Below are 23,169 nucleotides of genomic sequence, written 5' to 3' on the forward strand. Positions count from 1 at the left end.
AACAAGAGTAACTTAAATCCTGGTTGCGGAGCGTTGCGAGGTCTCGTGTTGAGGATTCATCGCGCTGCCAAGGCGATGTCATATCCAGGTCAGAGATGTGTTGTGCAGCATCGGGTTCTGATGTGAGGTTCTCCATCGTTGAGGAGGTCATCGACATGGGAATTTGTAATGTGGACTCCCGTGTTGTCAAAAATGCCTCTGACCAGGAGGCAACAGTCTTTTAGGTCGGTAGTCCAGCAGAGTGTCAGTTCTTTCAGAAGAGCAGCAGTCCTTCCTGGCAAAGTCTTCCTCAAGTCCAGAGGCGTACTGAAGAGTTGGTGTCTGAGGTCCAATATTTGTACATGATGTCTCATTTGAAGTGGGAGAAGCTTCTAGAGGATTTCCTTTGAAGTGCACAGGTTTCCTGCCTCCCCTGCCCTGGCTCCAGACTAATTACAGAACCATCTGACCTATTTAATCTTATATTTAGCATCACTAAATGCCGAGCCATCTGACCTTTTCATCTTCTATTTAGAATCCCAAAATACAGAGCCATTGCCCCTCTGAAGACCCCAACACGCAGGCTATTTTTCAGCTTCTTGCCCACAAGTTGTATATGTATAATTTATTATTTTGCTAACGCCTACTTGCATCTGCTATAAAGGCCTGTATGTTTTAGATGGCACTAAACTGCACAACTCCCTGCCCTGCCATCTTACATCTGTGGTACATGTGCCGGGAATGTGTTGCCACTTTAGCCCTTCTTCCTCATCCCCTTCCTTATCTGTGAGATTTTCTGACTTCTGTTGACTTGATGAATGTGTATTTGCACATTCCATTAATTACACTTGCCAACAATTGCAGAATATTTTCAATACAAGGTTCTTCTTTTTGGGTTAAAGTCTGCTCCTTTGGCATTCACCAAGGTCATGGCCACCCTGGTTGCAATCCTTTATGGGCAGGAATTCATATTAGAACCTATCTGGACATTTGGTTGGTCCATGCCCAGGGCCGGACTAGGAATCCAAAGGAGCCCTGGCAATTTTGTCAGTCCACAACAGAAACCAGCATGGCAGATTGGGCAGTACCTAAAGACGCAACCAGATCTCCAAACTGGAGAGAGTTACCAGTAATTCTCCAAGCACTGCTATTCTTTGCCCCATCTATGCTGGAACAAGTTGACTAAACACAGAAAATCAGGTTGTGATGGTGTATGTGAATCCCAAAGGGCATGTGGGATTCCATTCCCTGACACCATAATCTCATTTGTTATTTTAACAGACAGAAGCTTGTGTCCTCACTGAGAGGCAGCTACATTCTGAGGATAGACAATGGGACAACAGTCACCCCGAGCAGGGGGTTCCCTCCTTCAAAAGCTTCTCCCTGACTATGGAATAGTGTCAGAACATTTTTTCTTTGTTTGTGTCAGCCACAGATCAATTTGCAAACAACCGAGATGAGAACTCGGGATAAGGCGGTCAATGGGACTGGATGCTTTCTTCTCCCCTTGGCCTCCACTTATTCTGTTTGGTTTTCCCCCATTCCATCTCATATAGAAGGTTCTCCTCCAAGTGCAGAGAGAAAGGGGAGGTCCAGGTGCTGATGTGGGCTTCAGCCTGGAAGTGAAAGGCATGGTTCCCTCTCCTTCATCAAATGTCTTTGGGCTCAGAGTGGCTTTTTCCTTGTGTTCTCACCCTCTTAGATGGCTAATTCTGCCTCAATCCTGCCTAAAGCTAATATACATTACAGCTTGGAGATTGAATTTAGGGGCCTCTGTCAGTTAGGGATGTCATTAGAGCTGCCTCTCGCTATCCAATTGTCTTGGATTTCTGTCCTTCCCTTGATTTTGTTCCTAAGATCTTTTCATATTTTTATCTTCATTAAGAAATAGTTTTTCCCTTCTCCCTCCTTGGATGAGGTGTCGCTCTGTACCTATGATATAGAAAGAGCAAGTCAAGATTTATCTTGATCTCAATGCCTTCTTTTGCTGGTCTGATCTTCTTTTCGTCACTTTTGTGCATGGTCGCCAAGTTTTAAACCTTCTGTTCCTTTCGTTAGTAGATAGTTGCGATTAGTTATCTAAATGGCTTGCATTCTATTCTGAAGTCCCTTGCCTGCCCCTGTCCAGGGATGCACTACTAGAGAATTGCCTGCCTCCTGGGCTGAGGCTAGGGTAGTTTCCATTCTTGATTTTTGTCAAGTTATCACATGATCTTCTTCCAGGTCTTTTTAAGCCACTATAAGGTGTAGGTGCTTCCTCCTGGAGCTGATTTTGGTGAAGCTGCTCTCAGCGATGTATTTCTGTAATGTAGCTATTTTTGTTAAATTTTCGCATGTGCTGCATTGCTTGAAGTTATGTATGTTATTCTATGCAATGAATAGTTCTGATTGACATCTCCTCACAGATGAGGATGGGGACAAAGAAGGAACCAAGTAATACTGCCCCAATTGCTTACAGTAATCTTCATTAGACTTTGGGCCTAACTATGACTATGGCAGTCCTGTTACAAGATGGGTGGTCGGACTGCCATGGGACAGCCACGGGACCACTGCAACCGCTAGGGATCTCGGCGGTGGTCTTGAGGCTGCAAAATGCTTGGCGGTGCAGGTGCTGCACCGCAAAGTATATTACGAATTTCTTCTCAGCCACTGTTTTAAAGGCGGTGAGCCAGCCATGAAAACTGTGGTGGAGAGGAAACAAAGGAGGCCTTACAGGGCCACCTGTTGCCTGAGGGCCATGGGGCGCATGCAGGGGGACACGTTATGCCCCCTTTGTGCAGTCACCCCCTTTCCTGCACGGCATGGCTTTTACAGGCCATGCCTTGCAGGAATGGGCTTTGGCGTTCCCATTTCGGTGCCTTTTTAAGGCACCGCCGTGGAAACGCCAAAGGACTGCCCAGCATACCACAAGATTACTCGTAATCTGTCTGGCAGTCAAGTTTGGCAGTCCTGGAGCGGGGTGCTGTCATGGCGTCCCGCTCCTGGACCTCCAAACTCGTAATCAGGCCCTTAGTCCTATTCTGCCTCAAGGCAGTCTTTCAACGCCTCCCTCAGTGTCTTGGCCATAGCATTATTTGCTTGGTTTTACAGGAAGTTCCATGGGTGCATAACCCTGTAATAATCCATCCTTTGGAAGGAGCTTTTAAAGAAAGATAGACTTTTCAAAAGCAAATGTTAGGGATTTAGCTTTAACATGGCTTGTCCTTACAAATGGATTGGTTACACCTCACAAATGAGTACTGGGACGAGAAAGAGTAGTGCTCAGTGGTATGCACATTATCGGGAAGTACCCGGGATATTAATCTGTGCTTTGTTGGGAAGCTCAATATCATTGAACTCGTTACATTTTTATTTCCATATACCAGGGCTACGGTCTGCAGGAATATCCCAGGGCTATCAAATGATTTAACAGTGCAAACCTGTCATCACAGAACAAGTCTGATACTTGCTTTACTCCGACTTAGCAAAATATTTAATTTCCTTTGCAAGCAAATGTGCAGAGCTACTTCACTGTACCTATTTTATCATTCCCTTTACCTTCTCCCATATGTTTACCAGAAGCTTTGTAGGTGTTAACAGTAGATTTGCAAACTTCTCTGCAAGTATACATTTGCTAGGAGTGCGTCCTCAGTTTCTCAGCAGACGTATTATGTATATACTTAAGACAGACAGGTCTTTGGTGTAATTCTGATGCACAGCAATCATATATACTTGATGCAGAGTAGTGATATACTGTCTTGGGAACGAAAAGCCGAATTTTGATGTACCCATAGTAAATCACATCCTAGTTCATGCTAATGTAATTGTGCGCTGCTATCAGTATAATGTGAGATGTCGTGAATATCTGCAACATCTTGATCAATAAAGTCATTTTAACCAATTCTGCTTGACCAATTATTGGCACAGATAATCTATTTAATCTTGCCTTTATCTCCTCTGTATCAATGATGGCTTCAGATACATTGTGCTCTAAAAGAGCTTTGGATTATTTACTGATGTACCTCACCTAACTAGTAAAACCTGTCCAGGTCCCGCTTTAATGATGTTCAAACCTTCCCATCATTGTGCCCCGTTGGGTGATTTCGGATTTTGTCCAGTTTATTACCCGTAGTATGAAAGAATTTCCCAATTTTCCCTGATCCTGTCAAACATGACGTACAATAGCCTACCAAAGACAACAGTTTATCATAGGTACACAAGACATTCACTCTGGTGTCTCTCTGGTAGCTGTCCCCACCCTGAGTACATACAGAGTGTCTCTACTTCACATGGACGAAGAGGGGCTGATATCTAAGTTGACCAAATAGCCTCGTCTCGCAAATGTTGGAGTTTGTCCTGTCCTTGGAGCTTGGACAAAGGACTCTTACCATTAAGTTGCCCCTTCTCCTAATGCCATTCCCAACTTAAGGAGCTGAATGTGTTTTCCTTTGCAAGAGTTTTGTTCTATATGAGCTGCAACTCCCTCGCCTTCCCTAGCGCTAGTTTCCACAAGCTTTCCATAGTATTTCTACCCATTACACATGCAATTTTCACTATGTGTGCAGTGCTATGAATACCTGTTTAAGGTGCATAGAGACGACTTTTTCCAGTATCAAATGGTAGTAAGAAATATAGTTTTAACATGCATCTACCAGAATCTAAGGTATACAAGAGGGAGCCACAGGACCTATACCATTCCTGAATGCGAAGATGATCCTGATAAAACTGACCCCAAGCCCTCCGCGCCGGGAGCCTTCCTTTGAGACATGATTCAGGCAGCCGAAGGACCTAGGTCGATAAACTCATCCCTTGAATCCTGCTTCATGTAGTCTCAGTTTGTATCTTCATCATTAGCATATTTTTCTGTAAAATGTGTTCTTCTTGTTTGTACCTCTCTAGGTAAATCCTGTTGTTTTGATGTATGTCATCCCAGTTACGAGGTGTATATACGAGGCCAGTATATTCTCCTTTTCAAACAGCTAGTTCTGTAGTTTCCTCTTTTGACAGTCTCAGCACGCACTTGGGTTACTTATTTTGCTTTTGCTCCTCAAGATCCTGCAGTGTCCCTCCTTATCCCAAACGGCTTTGACATGGACACTCCTTTAACAGAGTTTGAAACCTTTTCCTATCGAAAATAAGCTGCAGGGGAACCTGGGTTAACTTCAAAGAAAGTTTGTTTTCTCCCTTTCAACTTGCCTCTACATACAAGATCTTAAAATGCCTGCGGTTGCAACGTTTATATCCGGGTGTCTTCTGTTCATTACTAATCACTATTGTACCAAAAGGGAGAAATATGTCAAACTATTTGTGTCGTGTATTCTTAAGTAAGACTCTGTATGTTGTTTTTGAATGAAATATTTGCTCTACCTAGAAGAGCTGTTAACTAAGAGTTTTAATATTCTCTTTGAAGCCCATTTGTTTATATCCAAGCACTTGCTGGCTGACCCTTTCTGCAGGCCTGCATACAAACCTTGTTCTGCCAGCCCCTTTCTGACTTTTCATTGAAGGTTTGTTAAGTGCATTATCCAATAAAAAGTTGAAATTCATGTTTCATAACAGAATGGCATCATCTCTTTGGCATTCAGTTCCTTAAAGGACCCAGGGAGGCCCCACGTTGGCCAAATGTATTTCTAGGAAGCCCATTGGAGAGTTGTAAAGAACCCCTTCCACTGATGCCCATCTAGCGCACTCATCATTTTTCTATGTAAATAGAAACGGTGGGAAACCTTAAACATCAGAATGAATGCCCCCTTCGCTAATGTAGTGTAGCCTTCTGTCTTTTCAAGGAGTGGTTAGTACCCTCATATAAAACCATGCAGCCTTGCTGCTAAAGTCTCACCATCCTGCCCCCTGTCTCACAAGTTATGGTTCCACGACAGCAGCGTCCATTGGACCTACTACTTTGTATTTTTTCCATGCAACACTGTGTCAAATCTCATCTATATGAATTAGGCTTTCTGTCCTCTCTATTTTTCAACCTGAATATCTCTTCTTTTCATCTGTAGGTTGGTTGTTCTTATTCTTTAATGTTAAATTTCTAATCCTTAATAGCCTGAGGTGAGTGCCAGCACGAGGCCTTCTACTGGGTTTTCTGTCGCCCATCAGATTTCCCAACCCCAGTGTATCAGGGAACACATCTTTCATGAATCCTGAGTATAAATATCTACATCAGTGCTATCTGAAGACTCATGGAGGCTGCACACGCGCATGTTATTCCGTGCGACATACCTTACATGAGTCTTGAGAGAGAAAACCCTGTAATTATCAACAACTAAATGTAGTCCTCATCTGTGCTGGCCCCTTTTTTCCTTCTCTGGTGTCCTTACCTTTGCTGCCTCCTTTCTGGCAATTTTAAGGGTAGTAAAGGGATTATCTGTTTTGTCTGCAAGTTATTTGTACTCACCAAAGATCAAAAACTTTCAGTCCATCTCTCCCTGCCACCCAGGCACTTGTTGCTTAATTTTCACTTTTAGGGAATCTGACCTCTGTCGTTTGGCACGATTTTTCTTTTATCCCTTTTTGTGGAGGCATTGGCCAGAGTTTTAAGTTTGCACCATTCTGTTTTGGTGCTCATCAGAATTTGTTACTTGAATGTTCAGGAGTGTCCATAGTGCTGGGTTACCCTCCAGATTGTCACCTGTTGTGGAACACAAAGCAACCAGGAGGATCCTACATCCAGTGTTTTCCAGGCACGGGGGATCTCTTTTCAGAACAGCGGAATTGACCTTGGTATTCTGGGACTTCCCGTTAGGGACCAGGTTTAAGTTTCCAGTTGTTTATGGTGCTTTACCCTTTCCTTGAGCTGCTCAATGTCCGCTCCGAGTGAAAACCTGCACCTCTGTTATCCTGCATGTGCTGGCAAGAGGGTTTTTCCAATTCTTCCTATTTTTGTTTACCATCTACTATTTCCTAGTATAGTCGTTCCCATTTCCTTTTATCTAGTTTCCTATCTCATTGTGTCCTCTCCTTAATTTGTTGGTGCTCACAAGAGTATCTTTTGGATTTCTGATTGCTTCTGTTCTCAGAGTAATTCTTTTACGTTGGACAAGTCAGAATCTGTTCTTTTGCTCTAACATGCTGCTAATATAGCCATCTGCAGGGCAGCTTTATGGGCTAATCTCCACCGTTTCTGCCGTCATTACCGGCCTCGCTGAAGTCTAAATTTGATTAACCTAATCTTCCCCATTTGTTTGCATGAAGCCAGACATACTTATTTTCTGATACTGCTTCACAATTTCTTTTGTTTGGCAGTTTTAAAACACAACTTGAAAATGTGATAGAGTGTGACACAAGGCTAAAGTAACACTAGTTACCACGTGATTCTCTACTTTTGGTCCATAAACCATTGTGAGGTATGTAGTAAATATGTGAAGGAGAGACTGACTGTATGGAGCATTGCCTATGTGGGCACTCTTAGGTTTGTATCTTTACCACAGCTGAACGTGCTTCTTTTCAAGGTATTTTTTGTGACCGAAGTCCAAATATCTACTAATGTAAAGACGTCTGTGTAATAAAAGGGCATGAAAGAATATGGAACATTTATGTATAGTTGTTAAACCTGGCATCTTTTGGTGTGGTTTCTCCTGTCTTTTTGCTTCTGACTTCCTGTTTTTCACTGTGTGCTAAACTTTACTTTTGCTGGTTTTAGGCCTCTGGGCACTTTACCACTGCTAATCAGTGCTAAAGTGCATGTGCTCTGTGTCTAAAATATATTGCCATTTGGTTTCTTCATGATTGGCATATTTGATTTACTGATAGTCCCTAGCTCAATGCACTAAATGTGCAAATGGCCTGTAAATCAAATGCTACTAGTGGGCCTCCAGCACTAATTGTGCAACCCACATAAGTAGCCCTTCAAATATGTCTCAGGCCTGCCACTGCAGAGCCTGTGTGTGCGTTCTTAAACTGCCATGTCTACATGACATGTTCACCTACTTGCCAGGCCCAAACCTTCCCTTTTATTACATGTAAGGCGCCCCTAAGGTAGGCCCTAGGTAGCCCCAAGGGCAGGGTGCAATGTAGTTAAAAGGTAGGACTTGTATCTTTTGAGTTTTACATGTCCTGGGAGTGAAAAACTTCTAAATTCGTTTTTCACTACAGCATGGCCTGTCTCTCCCATAGGTTAGCATTGGAGATGCCTTGTAACATTGCAAGTGGATCTTCCAATTAGGAGCAGATGGAAATTTGGAGTTTGGTGTCTCTGGACTCCAAATTTAAAAATACATCTGTTAATGAAGTTATTTTTTTAATTCCAGGTCTTAAAATGCCACTTTTAGAGGTTGGTGTTTTCTTACTTTATTTATTCTCTGCCTCTGCCTGTCCCTAGACTACACGTCTGGGTCAGGGTGACAGCTGGGTTTTGTGCATTCCCTCTAGACAGTCACAAAAATGGAGCTGAGGTGTGCCCTGAATATCCTGATGGCCCACCGCCAAGCTGATGGGTCTTCCTGTGATAGAGTGGTGGGAGGAGTTGACACCTGCACCTGAATAGGGTTGTGCCTGTCCCAACACCAAGAGCTGCATACCCCCCTGTAGTGTGTCTGTAGCCAGGGCCAGGAATGGCAGGGTCCTGTGCACTACAAAGACCTTTCTTTGAAGTCTCCCTGCTTCAAAGACCAGAATGGGTAAAAGTACTGAACCTCTGACACCATATACTCAGAATACTTCTAGTCTGAGGACATTCTACCGGGAAGAAGATCTATTGTGCTGCCAGGAGGGACTGCCACTTTGCTGCTTGCTTTGCTGTGTTGGCCTGCTGCTTCTTGTCTGGGAGTGAGAGGACTGGACTTTACTCTCTACATCCTGCAATTCTAAGGTTCTCCAAGGTCTTGACTGAGCTTGCTACCAGCACCTGAGCCCTGCTCTGCCAAGTGGTGCTAAAACTGGTGCAGTGACTTCAAAACATAATTTCAGAACCGGCACATCCCTGCCAAATCAGCGCATCCCTACTGCCTGCATCTAAGTTGTGGACACCACTCGCCAAGTGCGCGACGCAATGACTTTCAACACACCCCGTCTTTGCCGCAGCGCCACCGGCGTTCGTGGTGCACCATACTAACCCTAAAGCAATCCCGGCCCTGCATGCCTTCCAACAGATGCATCCCCTTCAGCCCAGTGGTTCGACATCGCTGCGGAGTTGATGCACTGCGCTCTTGACATTGGCGCATCCTCTACGTCGCACTGCCTTCAAGAACCGAGGTCTCGCTCCTGTTACTGACGCATCACCTCCGTCCACGACGCCTCATCTCCTCTGCGCACCACATTGTCTATGATTTCCAACACACCCAAGGTACTGTCAGCAGGTCTGCGTGACTCCTGTATCTGACTCGCGCTCCATCGCTGTCGGACTGAACGTTTATATTTGTCCTGGTCAAGCGTGACCAGATAGCCCCAGTTGGAGCTAGCTATTGATTTCTAAGTACTGCATTTTGATTTCAGCTTGAAAAATTCATATCTTGACTTTTGTATGTTGTATTTTTGTCATTTTGGTCTTGTTTTATTCAAATAAATATTGGCTATTTTTCTAAACATTGCCTCTTTAGTTTAGCCTGACTGCTATGTGCCAATCTACCATAGGGTGAGCACAGGTAAACGTTTAGTGTGTACGACACTTACCCTAACTAGAGTGGTGGTCCCTACTTGGACAGGATGCATACCTCTGCCAACTAGAGACCCCATTTCCAACAGTATTGAGGAAAATGTGTAGAACCCTTTGATTTTTAGGGGTGTAGGTGCGCAGGGCCCTAGAAAATCTTCATGACAGAGGTGCGACCAAACATTTGGTGGAAATTGGGGACAGAGTTAACTTCAAAAGCTGTGAGGCAAGGTGTCTCTAGAGAGAAGATTGAAAATAGCATTTCAAAATACAGTGAATAAAAGGACTGACTTAAACAGAGAATTCGAGATTAGAAATGAGAAAACCACGAAGGTTGATTCCAAAGTTTAAAGGTACAATACAGAAATAATAAAATGCAGATGCAGCGGGTAAACTCATTGAATTACATAGAAGACTTTTGCCATAAAGGCTGTCGGATACAGAATAGTACAATAATTGTCAAAAAAATTACAGAGATTGTAAGTCTCCAGTGTGTTAGAATTGCTACAGCCTCCTTAGGAGAGGTCAAAAGAATCTGGCTTGCCCACAAATTCAAAGGTTTATATTTCGTTTTCTTGCATAGAATATTAGAAGAACTTCAAAGTCAGCATGGTATGGTCAGTGCTCCAAAAAATCACATTTTAACCCGCCGGATAACCCTTTCGACTAAGCACTAACCCACTACATCCACATTGATTCACCCCTTCTGACCTAATATCGTCCGGAGGTATTAGAACAAACTAGTTACATAAACAACAGAAAATCATTGTGACTTAATGCAATGCAGTGTGTAAGCAGGAGGAACCTTGAAGAATGTAGCAAAAGCTTCTTCTAGCAAGCTCTTCACCAAATGTGTCACACAGAAATAAACAATTCACTTCTTGCTGCATGTGGTGTCAGGCGCGAAACATAAACATAGAATGGACATCATGATACGGCATTCATTTTGAACAAGATGGCGTTGAGGCCAAGTTAGCCTAAGAAGCCAGAAAAGCAAACTTTTAACAAATTGTAATAATTGAGTTTCAGTTGCATTAGCTCTGCCAGTATACATGTGGGGATAAGGTGCCGCGCAACAGATATGAATGCACCTTTCATTTCAAACGCACATCAGCTCTCTGAAGGAGTATAAATAGGGTTTAAGTGGGAAGTCATCTGAATCTCTTGCATGCAGTCACCTTTCAGAGTGGATGTATATTAATAAAAAAAAGAATGCTTGTGCCACTCGCCGAAGGAGTACCTGCCTGATCCAAGCCCTTGCCAGAAGCTGTGCGGAGCCCTGCCGGGCACTGATTTTATTGAACCTGGAAGTGGGGAGCCCCTGTGGACCTAGGGAATCGCCAGAGGGAGTGTGGGGGAGGAGGACGGGACTGCGAGGTCCAGCAGGCTGTGCGGGTTGTATTGAGCACACCTGCAGCCTCTTCCCGTGACCCCGCCCCTTGCCGACCGGTGAAAACAGCTCGTGGCCCCCGCTACGCGGGAGCCACTCGCCGAAGGAGTACCTGCCTGATCCAAGCCCTTGCCAGAAGCTGTGCGGAGCCCTGCCGGGCACTGATTTTATTGAACCTGGAAGTGGGGAGCCCCTGTGGACCTAGGGAATCGCCAGAGGGAGTGTGGGGGAGGAGGACGGGACTGCGAGGTCCAGCAGGCTGTGCGGGTTGTATTGAGCACACCTGCAGCCTCTTCCCGTGACCCCGCCCCTTGCCGACCGGTGAAAACAGCTCGTGGCCCCCGCTACGCGGGTGCCACTCGCCGAAGGAGTACCTGCCTGATCCAAGCCCTTGCCAGAAGCTGTGCGGAGCCCTGCCGGGCACTGATTTTATTGAACCTGGAAGTGGGGAGCCCCTGTGGACCTAGGGAATCGCCAGAGGGAGTGTGGGGGAGGAGGACGGGACTGCGAGGTCCAGCAGGCTGTGCGGGTTGTATTGAGCACACCTGCAGCCTCTTCCCGTGACCCCGCCCCTTGCCGACCGGTGAAAACAGCTCGTGGCCCCCGCTACGCGGGTGCCACTCGCCGAAGGAGTACCTGCCTGATCCAAGCCCTTGCCAGAAGCTGTGCGGAGCCCTGCCGGGCACTGATTTTATTGAACCTGGAAGTGGGGAGCCCCTGTGGACCTAGGGAATCGCCAGAGGGAGTGTGGGGGAGGAGGACGGGACTGCGAGGTCCAGCAGGCTGTGCGGGTTGTATTGAGCACACCTGCAGCCTCTTCCCGTGACCCCGCCCCTTGCCGACCGGTGAAAACAGCTCGTGGCCCCCGCTACGCGGGTGCCACTCGCCGAAGGAGTACCTGCCTGATCCAAGCCCTTGCCAGAAGCTGTGCGGAGCCCTGCCGGGCACTGATTTTATTGAACCTGGAAGTGGGGAGCCCCTGTGGACCTAGGGAATCGCCAGAGGGAGTGTGGGGGAGGAGGACGGGACTGCGAGGTCCAGCAGGCTGTGCGGGTTGTATTGAGCACACCTGCAGCCTCTTCCCGTGACCCCGCCCCTTGCCGACCGGTGAAAACAGCTCGTGGCCCCCGCTACGCGGGTGCCACTCGCCGAAGGAGTACCTGCCTGATCCAAGCCCTTGCCAGAAGCTGTGCGGAGCCCTGCTGGGCACTGATTTTATTGAACCTGGAAGTGGGGAGCCCCTGTGGACCTAGGGAATCGCCAGAGGGAGTGTGGGGGAGGAGGACGGGACTGCGAGGTCCAGCAGGCTGTGCGGGTTGTATTGAGCACACCTGCAGCCTCTTCCCGTGACCCCGCCCCTTGCCGACCGGTGAAAACAGCTCGTGGCCCCCGCTACGCGGGTGCCACTCGCCGAAGGAGTACCTGCCTGATCCAAGCCCTTGCCAGAAGCTGTGCGGAGCCCTGCTGGGCACTGATTTTATTGAACCTGGAAGTGGGGAGCCCCTGTGGACCTAGGGAATCGCCAGAGGGAGTGTGGGGGAGGAGGACGGGACTGCGAGGTCCAGCAGGCTGTGCGGGTTGTATTGAGCACACCTGCAGCCTCTTCCCGTGACCCCGCCCCCTCTATTTCCGACTAATATAAGACCGGAGGACTTCACGCGTTAGCGGGACGCGTGTGCGGGACATCGCCCGGGACAAAGCCCGGACTAAGGGCGGACCCTCTAAGACCCTCATAGACACGAGGAGACTGGACTGGGCAAGAACCCCTGCCCGAACATCGTTCAACATAGACCAATCGTGTAAGTGTTTGTTTGTGGGGCTCATTGTACGTACATCATGTCCATTGAAATTCCAACACTGGAGTTACCTGGCCATGTGAAGTCGGTGGGCTTGGTAGACGGAACATTAGACAGGTATTTTAAGAAATCCCTACTCGATCCTTCTATTACCCCTACCCTTGAAGAACTACGAACTGAACGACGGCGGTCGATTGAAAGTTTAAAGAACAGACCATTGCCGCTGTCACCGGTGCTAATGAGCTCCAAGGGCGATATTTGCACTACCTCACAGGATAGTATCCCTCTAATATTTAGAGAAGGTACATCTACGAGGGAACCCAAACTCTTGGGCACCAATAGCAATCAGGTAGACACAGTTACTACTCCCGGTATCATTAATCCAGCTGTGATAACTAAAGCGCAAATTACCCCAATTCCTACACATATAAAAGTAGCCAACAGTAGGGTTAAAAAAGTTATGCAAGTTAAAATTCATGGCCCCCCTCCGGCTAAACGGCGTAAAAGTAACCTTTCCAAGAGGAAATTTAATCCTGCAGACTTTGGTACGAAGAAGGGTGTTAGTACCAAAGGAGGATTGGTTAAAGTACTAGACGAAGGAAGGAAAGGAATTTCTCCAACGCATACATGTGTAACTCCGTTTACCGACCCTGTTATTCCTATTATCGATAGCCCCCCTGCGATGGGAAAGAAACAGGCATCTCCAGACAGGGTCCTGATTGGGAGCATAGAGTCCATAATGAGGACCTATTCCCTGGCTATCATAGAAAGACTTGATAAACTAGAAGACAGACTTGGGAATATAGAACAAGAATTGGAGAAAAAGCTCGTAACCAACAAAGTACCGTCTATTCTCCCTATACAAGCCCCAACGGTACCTTCTTCATCAGGGACATCCGCTATAATAACATTAACTACCCCTGAACAGATTATTACTCAGCCTCAACCCTCAACTTGCATGAGTGGAAGTGTATCAGGGAATATTCCTGTTGGACCTAATAGTAAATCTATATCAGAACAGGCTGAAATGTCCAACGGACAGCGGAATAACTCTGGTCAAGCCGCAGGGAATATAAATAGAGAGAGAGGTAACGAGCAACTGGCCCGAGATAAATTTAACAAGGGTCCTCTTCCAGAACTTCCGCCAGAAGCAGTACCCCTAGTGGTAGTTCTTACTGGGGTGCCGGAGCTGGAGAAAGATAAACGGGAGAGCTTTACCCAGTTGAGAAATAAAATATCACACTGGCTAAGCTTACACAGACCTATTACAAATAATATAAATGGAGAAATTATTCATGTCCGCCGCCTTCCCTGGTTGGGAGGAAGACCCAAGGATATTGAGGGAGATATAGTGGTCATTAATTTTAGAGATCGGAATGCCGTCCAATTTATACTTAATTGGCCGACAGACCACGATAGCAAACCTATTACCCCCCGCCCTCTAACCTATTTTTACCCTCGCTCAGTGGTGTTTCCACCAAATCATCATTCACAGCGAGCTCCCCCCCCACTTTTATCGAGGCAAATGCAACCAAACCCATATTGCCCACCCATCTACAATTATGGACCTATGTGTAGCGAGAGGCAACCTCCACCAGTAGTAGATCTGTATGGGTGGAACATTATAGGCCCAAGATATAACCCTCTAATACATAGGAGAATGGAACAGCTCAAACCTTTTACACCCCTAGATACCACCAATAGGTTTGAGGTGTTTAGTGGACTGGAAGATTGCGATTGATGCCATCGAGCCATAGGGAAGGGGGAGAGGGATTTTGGTGGGGATAGCGGGGGAGATATGGGCGGACGAACGGGGGAAAAAGGTCTAAAAGATATTGATACACCCATTGGATACAACGTTATATGTAGTACTGGGGGTTGCACAAGTAATTCTGCTCAGTTTGACTGCAACCTCAAGGCTCTTTCCCCGGCTAACGGAAGCAGTAGTCAGATCTTACCAATTGTAGATCCCGTGTCAGGGGATTTAACCCATGTTCACATCTTGCCCCCTTTATCCACCGAGGCTGATAGTTTAATGGAACGGGGTTATAAGATGGCGAGCTGGAACATAGCGGGATGGAATAACAAGGTAGAACGTCTTGGATGGTTAGAATTTATAACCCAGTTTGATATTCTGTGTCTCCAGGAGACTTGGGCGGCCGAAGATGTCTATCTTGATGGGTATGTTGCCTATAATTGCCATGCCCAACCATCCAACATGGGGAGAGCCAAAGGAGGAATGGTGATACTGCTTTCTGTGAGTCTACCGGTTCGAGTAAAAATACACCGGATAGTCGGTCAACACTCTCAGTTGCTGTGGTTACAAAATAGGAATGGGCGAAATGTTTTAGTTATAAATCACTACAACAATGCCTTTAACCACTTAAATACTGACATGGTTGATGAACTTGAAGCTGAGGTGGAAAGCCTATATGGGTGTAATGATGTGCATTTTGACATTTTGTGGGGTGGTGATCTTAACATCTACATGTGTCCACTTGCTGGCGATAGGGTGTGTGGGTATGAAGATGATGGGGGGGAAGAACAGACCCACTTTATGCACTCGGTTTATGGGGATTCTCTTAATTCGTTTTTGTTAAAAATGGATTTATGTATTATGACACCTAGGGGTGACAGTGAGGGTAATCCGGTACCAACCTTTATTGGTAGGAACTGTGCCACGATTATCGATTACCTCATTGTCTCTACCAGTATTGTAGCCAAGTGTTCCTTACCTGTAATAGTAGATCCGTCACTTAGTGATCATAATTGTTTAACAATGTCTCTTTCTTTGTGGGGGGTCAAAGAAATGATGGTACATGGTGTAGTGACAGATATAGTCCCACACAGACCCAATGGCCCTAGAATTAAATGGGGTAGGCAAAATGAGGAACATCTACTTTGTACTATCGTGTCAGCCTGTATAGAAGAGGTGGAATGCTGTCTTGAACCTGGAAAGAATAATGTTGACATTCTAGTTAGTTTCGACACTATTAATAAAAATGTTGCTGAAATTTTAACTGGAAGAATAAAAAAAGGCCCTAGGAGTAATGGGGGATGGTTTAACAGAGAATGTACCAAATCTTTACAAAGACTTAAAGCTGCTCTCAAGGGAAAACCGAGAGATAAGGAAGCAGTTAATACCCTCAGAAGGGAATATACAATTCATCTGAGGGATAGGAAACAGGAATTAAGGGAAGAGGCTTGGAACAACCTGACTAAAGCAGTGGACCTTAAGGATACCAAGCTTTTTTGGTCCACGGTAAATAGCCCCTTCCTTCAAAACGAAGATGTCCCGGTAATGTCAGCCCAGGTATCTGAGGAACAATGGGTGTCTCACTTCACTAGTATTTTCAACCCCGAAGGATTAGCTGAAGGGGGGGATAATGAAAGCATGGCATTAACCCCCATACCTCTTAATATTACAATTTTAGAGGTAGATGCAGCCATTCGGGCTAGTAAGGGGGGAAAGGCACCGGGCCCGGACGGGGTACCCGTTGACCTTTATAAAGCTGAGATCTCCATTTGGAGCCCATTGTTAACAAAGGTTTTCAATGCAGCTGTGACGATTGCGGCTCCACAGACCTGGGGGGAATCAATCATTATTCCGGTATATAAAAAAGGGGATAGGGGCGAGGCAAAAAATTATCGCCCGATCTCCCTTCTTACTGCTTCCCTAAAAATAATGAGTAGAGTATTATTAAGTCGTCTGGAAGAATGGGTAGAAGACAACGGGATCCTTGTGGATTCACAGTATGGATTTCGCAAGGGGTTGGGCACTATAGAACAGTGCATCAATCTAGATCTCATTATATGTAAATATACACGAGCCAAACAAGGCTCGTTGTTTCTTTGTTTTGCCGATTTATCCAGTGCCTTTGACTTGGTTGACCATGGTCTTCTGTGGTCAACCTTGTTGGATATGGGGGCACCTCAAGATATTATTTATTTCCTGGCCCAATTGTACAGGAATCTGACAGCAAAAATACGATATGGGCAATCGGGGGAGTGTACCCCTAGTGTTAAAATAGGATCAGGTATCAGGCAGGGATGTGTTCTTGCACCTCTTCTTTTCTCCCTTTTTATTAATGCAATTGAGACGGAACTTCGCTCCATAAGTGCAGATGTACCGACTGCAGGCGGCTTGCCCATCCCAATTCTGCTTTACGCGGATGACGCGGTTCTGCTCTCTCAAACCCCTTTAGGGCTGCAAAAACTAATGAATAAATTTGCAGATTTTATCAAGGGGAGGAAATTAAAAATTAATAATTCAAAAACTTTTATAATGCCCTGTGGGAAGAAAATTAAGAACTTAAGGCCCTTTACAGTTATAGATCAAACCATAACAGTGGTTGATAAATTTTGTTATCTGGGTATCACTTTTAATAGTGGGGGGATGTGGACCTCTGAAATGACAAATGTCAGAGCCAAGATGGCTAAGTGCTCTTTTGGCCTATTTAGGTTTGCATCCAAGCTAGGCTCTAGACGGATATTCGACATGTTATACCTATACCGACATAAATGTGTTGCTCTGGCTCTATACGGATCAGGAGTGTGGGGCCACTGTAACAATAACATGCTCCAGGTAGAGGAGAACAAATTTATTAAAAAACTCCTTTGTCTGCCATCTTCTTCTTCAACAAAGTTGATCCATCAAGAGTCTGGCTTAGAACATCTATCAGACCTGATTAGATTAAGACCCCTGTTAGTATGGAGATCTATCTGGTCGAAGGAACAGACTGGTTTTACTAGAAAGATAATCTCCGATTGTCTAAACCTGGATAAATGTTCCCGTATCCCGTGGCTTAACTATATTATTCGAACGTTTGATGACCTTTTTAATTTTAGGGTTTGTGATAACCCTTCCTGTGTTTTAGACATCACGAAGACTGAGATTAAACATGAATTTCTGAGGGTTAGCAGGATGAAGCGTATTGCAGCTACTGTCCAGTTCTCCACACATGTTTTTTATGACAAATATAACAAGGAAGAAATGGGGCCCCCAGGATACCTCAAAATGGTTAATATTCGTTCCCACCAATTTGTGTTAACAAGACTTCGGATGGGGACTGTTCATTTGCTTGTTGCGTATCCTGAAATGAAGATATATACTACTGCCCCCTGTCCGTGTGATGGGACTACTAAACAAAGTACGGAGCATTTTTTACTGCTATGCCCTCTTTATCTCCATCTTCGAAAAATATACCTGAAACCACTTTTTAAAAAATATAAAGTATTTAATATTGTTTCAGCCATGGGGCTTTTATTTGGGCTTAACTCACAGGACATTTGCTATTTTACTGCTGTATATATTTTAAAATCGATATGTATGAGGAAAAGCACCGTTCTATGACATGTGATTAATTTAAAATTTGCTGAAACCTCATGTTTTTATATTAATGTATGTATGTACTTTTATGATCATTAATTTATGATCGAATAAAGTTTTTGAATTGAATTGAATTGAATGCTTGTAAAAAACAAAAAATGCAAATTTACGAAGACATTGTGTTTATGCTACATTTCCCTGTTTGAATTTCCGCCGCATTTTCTGCAGTGATATAAAATGTTACTGTTGTCTCTTGTGATTTTCAATGGTTGGGTAGTGACCCTTGACATTATTGTTTAACTTTGTGTTTCTTTTTGCATTTCCCACAATCCCTCTTCTCCACACACTGATGTATGTAAACAGCTTGAGCAGGAACTGGACCGGTCCAGGCGGAGGCTTGACCAGTCGGAAGGCAGTCGGGAGACTCTCTTGCTCCAGGTAAGCTCTTACCTTCAGCTTACCTTTGAAAGGCGATCAGCAGTGTTCTACCCTCTGGTTTAGAATGTCTGTGTCTAGTGGGGGGGGGGGGGATTGACCGCCCCTACAGAACTCTACTCCTTGAATGGCTTCTGATCAACGTGATTTCTTGTTAGCTCTGCACTTCATGTGAACAGCTGTAACTTGTGTTTTATTGGTTCACTGTGCATATTGTGTTCAATTTAATTTATAACTATTAAACAGAAAGTGAAAACCATGTGGTTCAATTTCCAAATTTTACTCCTAGTCCTTCTGGTCATTAATTGATATAATATGCATTGTCAACTGCTTCTGTTGTCAATAGGTGTTCATGCGTAGCATATGTGACCTTGCAGGTAAGGAAGCTCTGTATGTATGTTCAGGCCCCTCTAGTAGAAATCTATGTTCAACTTGGCTTTCACGCTTGTTTCCCGGCAAGGCTAACTCGGCCTTCATCCTTGCTTGAGAATTTGTAACCCATTGAGTTGCCAAGTAGTTGCACCTTTTATTTATTGCGCTGGTGTACCCCAGTAGGGTGGTAGCACGAGATTCAAGGTTAATCATTTTTATTCTATGTTAAATTGATGTTTGGTGATTATATTCAGTGTTTGTCAGCCTGGTGCCTCGTACCTGCATATATCGAGATCGACGTTATCACAGAACAGTTTGACATGTGTTTCTTTCCTGCTTAACTTGTGTTCTTAAAACCACATAACTGTTCCAAGTGCGCATTCAAACCTTTCTGTAGTGTTTGACATAAACACACTTATGGGGCTCTTGACTAACACTCGATGAAAGGGTTACTTTGTGGTTTCTGAGCCTCATAAGTAAAATTCATATCCTATGTTGTGTTTAGAATTGAATATTAGGGGGAAATATTTTTGAAAGTGCAAGGACATCAGTGCCCGTAAAGCTTTCCGTGATATTATTGGAAAATTAAGAAATATTTTATAGAGTGCTATGCACCATGCACCACCACAAAAGCCGGTACTTGTGCTGGGGGTCATGGTGCATAGCACCCTATACAATGTATACCTTTTTGCTCTGATAGGGAAACCCAAAAGTGTTGTTCTTGACATCTGAATAGTTGCAAAACTTGATTTAAAAAAAATCAGAATGTCCTTTAAAGATGGTAAGTGCTGTTCATGCACCAGAAAGTGCAAGCTAGAGATCGTGTTGTGTTTATGAGTAAAGAGTGTTGTCATGTTCAAAGTCAGACCAAAAACTGCCAAATTCGTGGGTAACAGACTTGATTTTCGTCTGCACCATTCTTTTATAGTAGTGTTTCTAGAACAGGTGTTTTCAGTAATTCTTTCAATTTCAACATTGTTGTTCTGTTTAGAATTGGGGCATGGAATTGTTCAAAGGAAAGGACTTTCACACAAGAAAAATAACCCCCAAGTCCTTGTTAATTGAGTGTATGTAACACTCTAACCCTGGTGAATATCAGGGGAGGGAAAAAGAGGCGCTGGGCACTCTGAAACAGTTAGCCTCCAACACAACATGTAAACACAACAGTAGCTGCTCCAAGGTGCGCCTCTCGCCGTAACCTGTGTGCGTCTGCTCTCCGTTGAGAGCAGACGCACACAGGTTACGGCTAGAGGCACACCTTGACGAAAGTGTGACTACAGGGGTCTCTCCCTCTCTCCTCCCATGGGGCGAGTAGGTTCCCGTAAGAGGACTTCATGAAGTTTTTATTAGGTAGAGCTTTGACATAGGTCAGCCTACACAGTGGTGTCATCCTACCAACGCGTGTGGTAAGATGAGGAGCCCTTTTTAAAAATTATTTGTCCTGATGAATGCCATGGACCCCTTGGGCCATATAGGCAGAAACATGTCGACAACACTTCCCACTACCGTGATGGGGCAATAAGCTCCTCACGTTCACCGGTTTTGTATTTTAATATTTTATAATCCCCTCCTAAGAATAAATTAAATTCTGGGGATTATACTGATTTTTAAACTCACTCATTTTATGGGACCCCACTTATTTGTAGAAGTACCTCCCTGTCTCCAGGTGCAGGCCCGCTCTCCATCAAACCAAGTTTTTGGAGAGCGAGGACTGTCGATGATGAAGCATGACACCAGGTGGTGTGTGAGGACAGTACATAACTTTTTGTGAGAAGCCATCACTCTCTTAACCTAGCAGTTTCTAGGTTTCAGTCGCAATACTTAGAGCAGCTTCTGTTGATTTCACTTGTTAATTGAGTGCCAGACAGGCTATGGGAAGTCCGTTTTTAATCTCGTTAATCCTTGTGTAAGTCTAGTGTAAAATTCTATCCCGACTAACATGCATTTGACAACTTTTGTTTACAGAATTTGAAGCCAACTTAAAGGGGCCCACAGTAGTCAATAGCACGTTGCAAAATCATTTAAACATGCTTGTTCTATCGGTTTTGCATTGACATAATTGACCTGAAACACTGAATCTTGGCTACATACATATATAATAATCATGTGGTAACAATTACTTATATTTTATTTGCATTATATATTCCTAATTCCTGTCTGCCTCAATGTGTTGATATCTGGTATACTATATTTGTAAAGTGCTTTGGCGCCCCATCTGGGGGTCAAGACAGCCTTACATGAAAAATAAATTGTCAGCTCCCAGCACCATAGAACTAATGATTTTTTTACTGGCATTGTAGGAAGTGACCAGATTTTTTTGGGGTGTTTCACACCCAGATTTTTCTGGATTTAGAACTCTGTGCCCTTTACCCCTACTAACGAGGAGTAAAATGTCGGTGACGCTTCTAGCCCCTTTATCATGGGCAAATTGGCAAGTCCCTAAAAAGTGGTACAAAATGTACCCAGGGCCTGGAAGTTAAATGCCACTATTGGACTGCAGAACCTGTTGTGCCATTCACTATAGTGGCCGTGTAAATGTGGCTTCAGGTCTACCATTGTAGCCGGCCTGTAATGGTGCACAACCCTTTTGGTAGGTAAACTCCTTCCTTTTAAATATTAATAAGTCACACCTATGTAGGCCTTGTAGGCCAGAAGGCAGGGCGCATGGCATTTATAAGCAGCGGCGTAGCAAGCGAGGGTGGTCCGTGTTGTGGGGGTGCAAATGGAGGGAACCCGCTCTCACCTGCGATAGTCGCTATGCTGTCTAGCTACGCCACTGTTTATGAGTAGGGCATGCAAACATTTAATTTTAGCATGTACTTTCACAGTGGCAGGCCTAGCTGTCCTACATAGAAAACCAGAGTACAGATTAAAATACTAATTCTGTATCTCTGGAATGTGACCAGATCATTTTTGATGTTATAGTGTCAAATCCTGCATGACAGGTCTGCTGGGGTTGCATCATTTGGGGTGCAGTTGAAAGGGAGAGAACAGGATGCCAAGAAAGTTCTCTTGTATCCAGTGTCAGGCTGCTTGAGGACCCAGCTTTTGTCTTAGCAGACTTTTATCTCTGGGTTTGTTGTGGGTGCAGTACATGCTCCAAACTGGATTTTAGTTTTAGTGTGGAAGGACACTTGGATTTCCTTGGTACACTCCCCCCACATGCACACCTAACCCTCAGAGCCTAGGTTGAGTGTGGCAGAAGACTTTCACCATCTTGAAAATACCCCAAATGGGTAGGTTTGGCCCGGGGACATTTACCCCATTGGTTAAGGCATGCCAGGAGTTATTCCCACCCACTAGCACATGCCGAGCATAAATGTGGCATCTTCTGGCAACTACTGCAGAACACTGCTAAACCAGAGAAAGAACAGAAAAGGACTGGACTTGCTGTCTGTGACCTGAGAGGACCCCGAAGGACTGGACCTGCTCTCTGTTGTGCCCAGGACAGAGAAGTGCACTCAAAGGGGTCATAAGGTTGATCTACGGTTTAAGCAACAGGGATACAACAAGCTATAAGACTCCTTACCTGCAACTGTCCTGCTGACCAGTGGCAAATGGACCTGCACTGGATATACACAGGAGGGTGGACATGAACTGAGGCATACAACAGATGACCTCAAGCTTTCTTGGACCGCAGTTACTTCTCATTCCTCAGACTGGAGGCTAACCGTCTCATACTCAAGCCACCACGGAGGTCCGTTTCCTGGTTTATTGGTACTCTTATCTCATTAATATTACACCATCCTCTGATTGACTTCCAAGGACTGCAGCCATAACTCAGCCACATATGTCTTTTTTATTTGAGTGGATTGCAGCCCTTAGAATCCCGATCAGAGAGACTCAGCTTTGAGAAAGCCCCATGACTACGTACCGTTAAGAGGGCAAAACGCGTATTGGCTGACCCAATCTCTCCCTCATATCAAAATAACTTACTGTGATTGCAATGTAGATTGTGACTTTAATCGTCTTATTAAATAATAGGAATTCATCTCATTGAAATTGTATAAAAAACTACTTACTGCTTGCCCTATCCTCTATAAACGAGACCTCCTTGACTGGACCCTGCTGTTGGCCTCTGCCTAACACCCTGTGAGTCTGGAGGTGCCTCCCCTGAGGTCGTGCTGGGCTTTCGAAGTATGCTCCTGTGGTGCATTGGAACTTAAAGTACTAAAGTCAGAAGGTAAAATCTTTGACCAGGATGAACCTATTTGTTGTATCCGACCTGCATTCCATCATGGCCAGACTCAAATTGCACCTAGATCGGTCTACAGCAACCAGTAACTATCATTGA

General features: G+C 44.8%; 1 protein-coding gene across 2 annotated transcripts in view; it reads left to right on the plus strand.

Moving 5' to 3' along the window:
- CEP128 (centrosomal protein 128) overlaps nt 1–23,169 on the plus strand; it is an 860,263-nt gene that overhangs the window by 228,429 nt on the left and 608,665 nt on the right. For both annotated transcript variants that reach the window (XM_085626613.1, XM_085626612.1), the window contains exon 10: nt 18,432–18,506. In XM_085626613.1, coding sequence (XP_085482739.1) covers nt 18,432–18,506 — 75 coding nt within the window. The remainder of the gene's footprint in view (nt 1–18,431; nt 18,507–23,169) is intronic.

This window comes from Triturus cristatus, chromosome 9, assembly GCF_964204655.1.
Source record: "Triturus cristatus chromosome 9, aTriCri1.1, whole genome shotgun sequence".
NCBI lineage: Eukaryota > Metazoa > Chordata > Amphibia > Caudata > Salamandridae > Triturus > Triturus cristatus.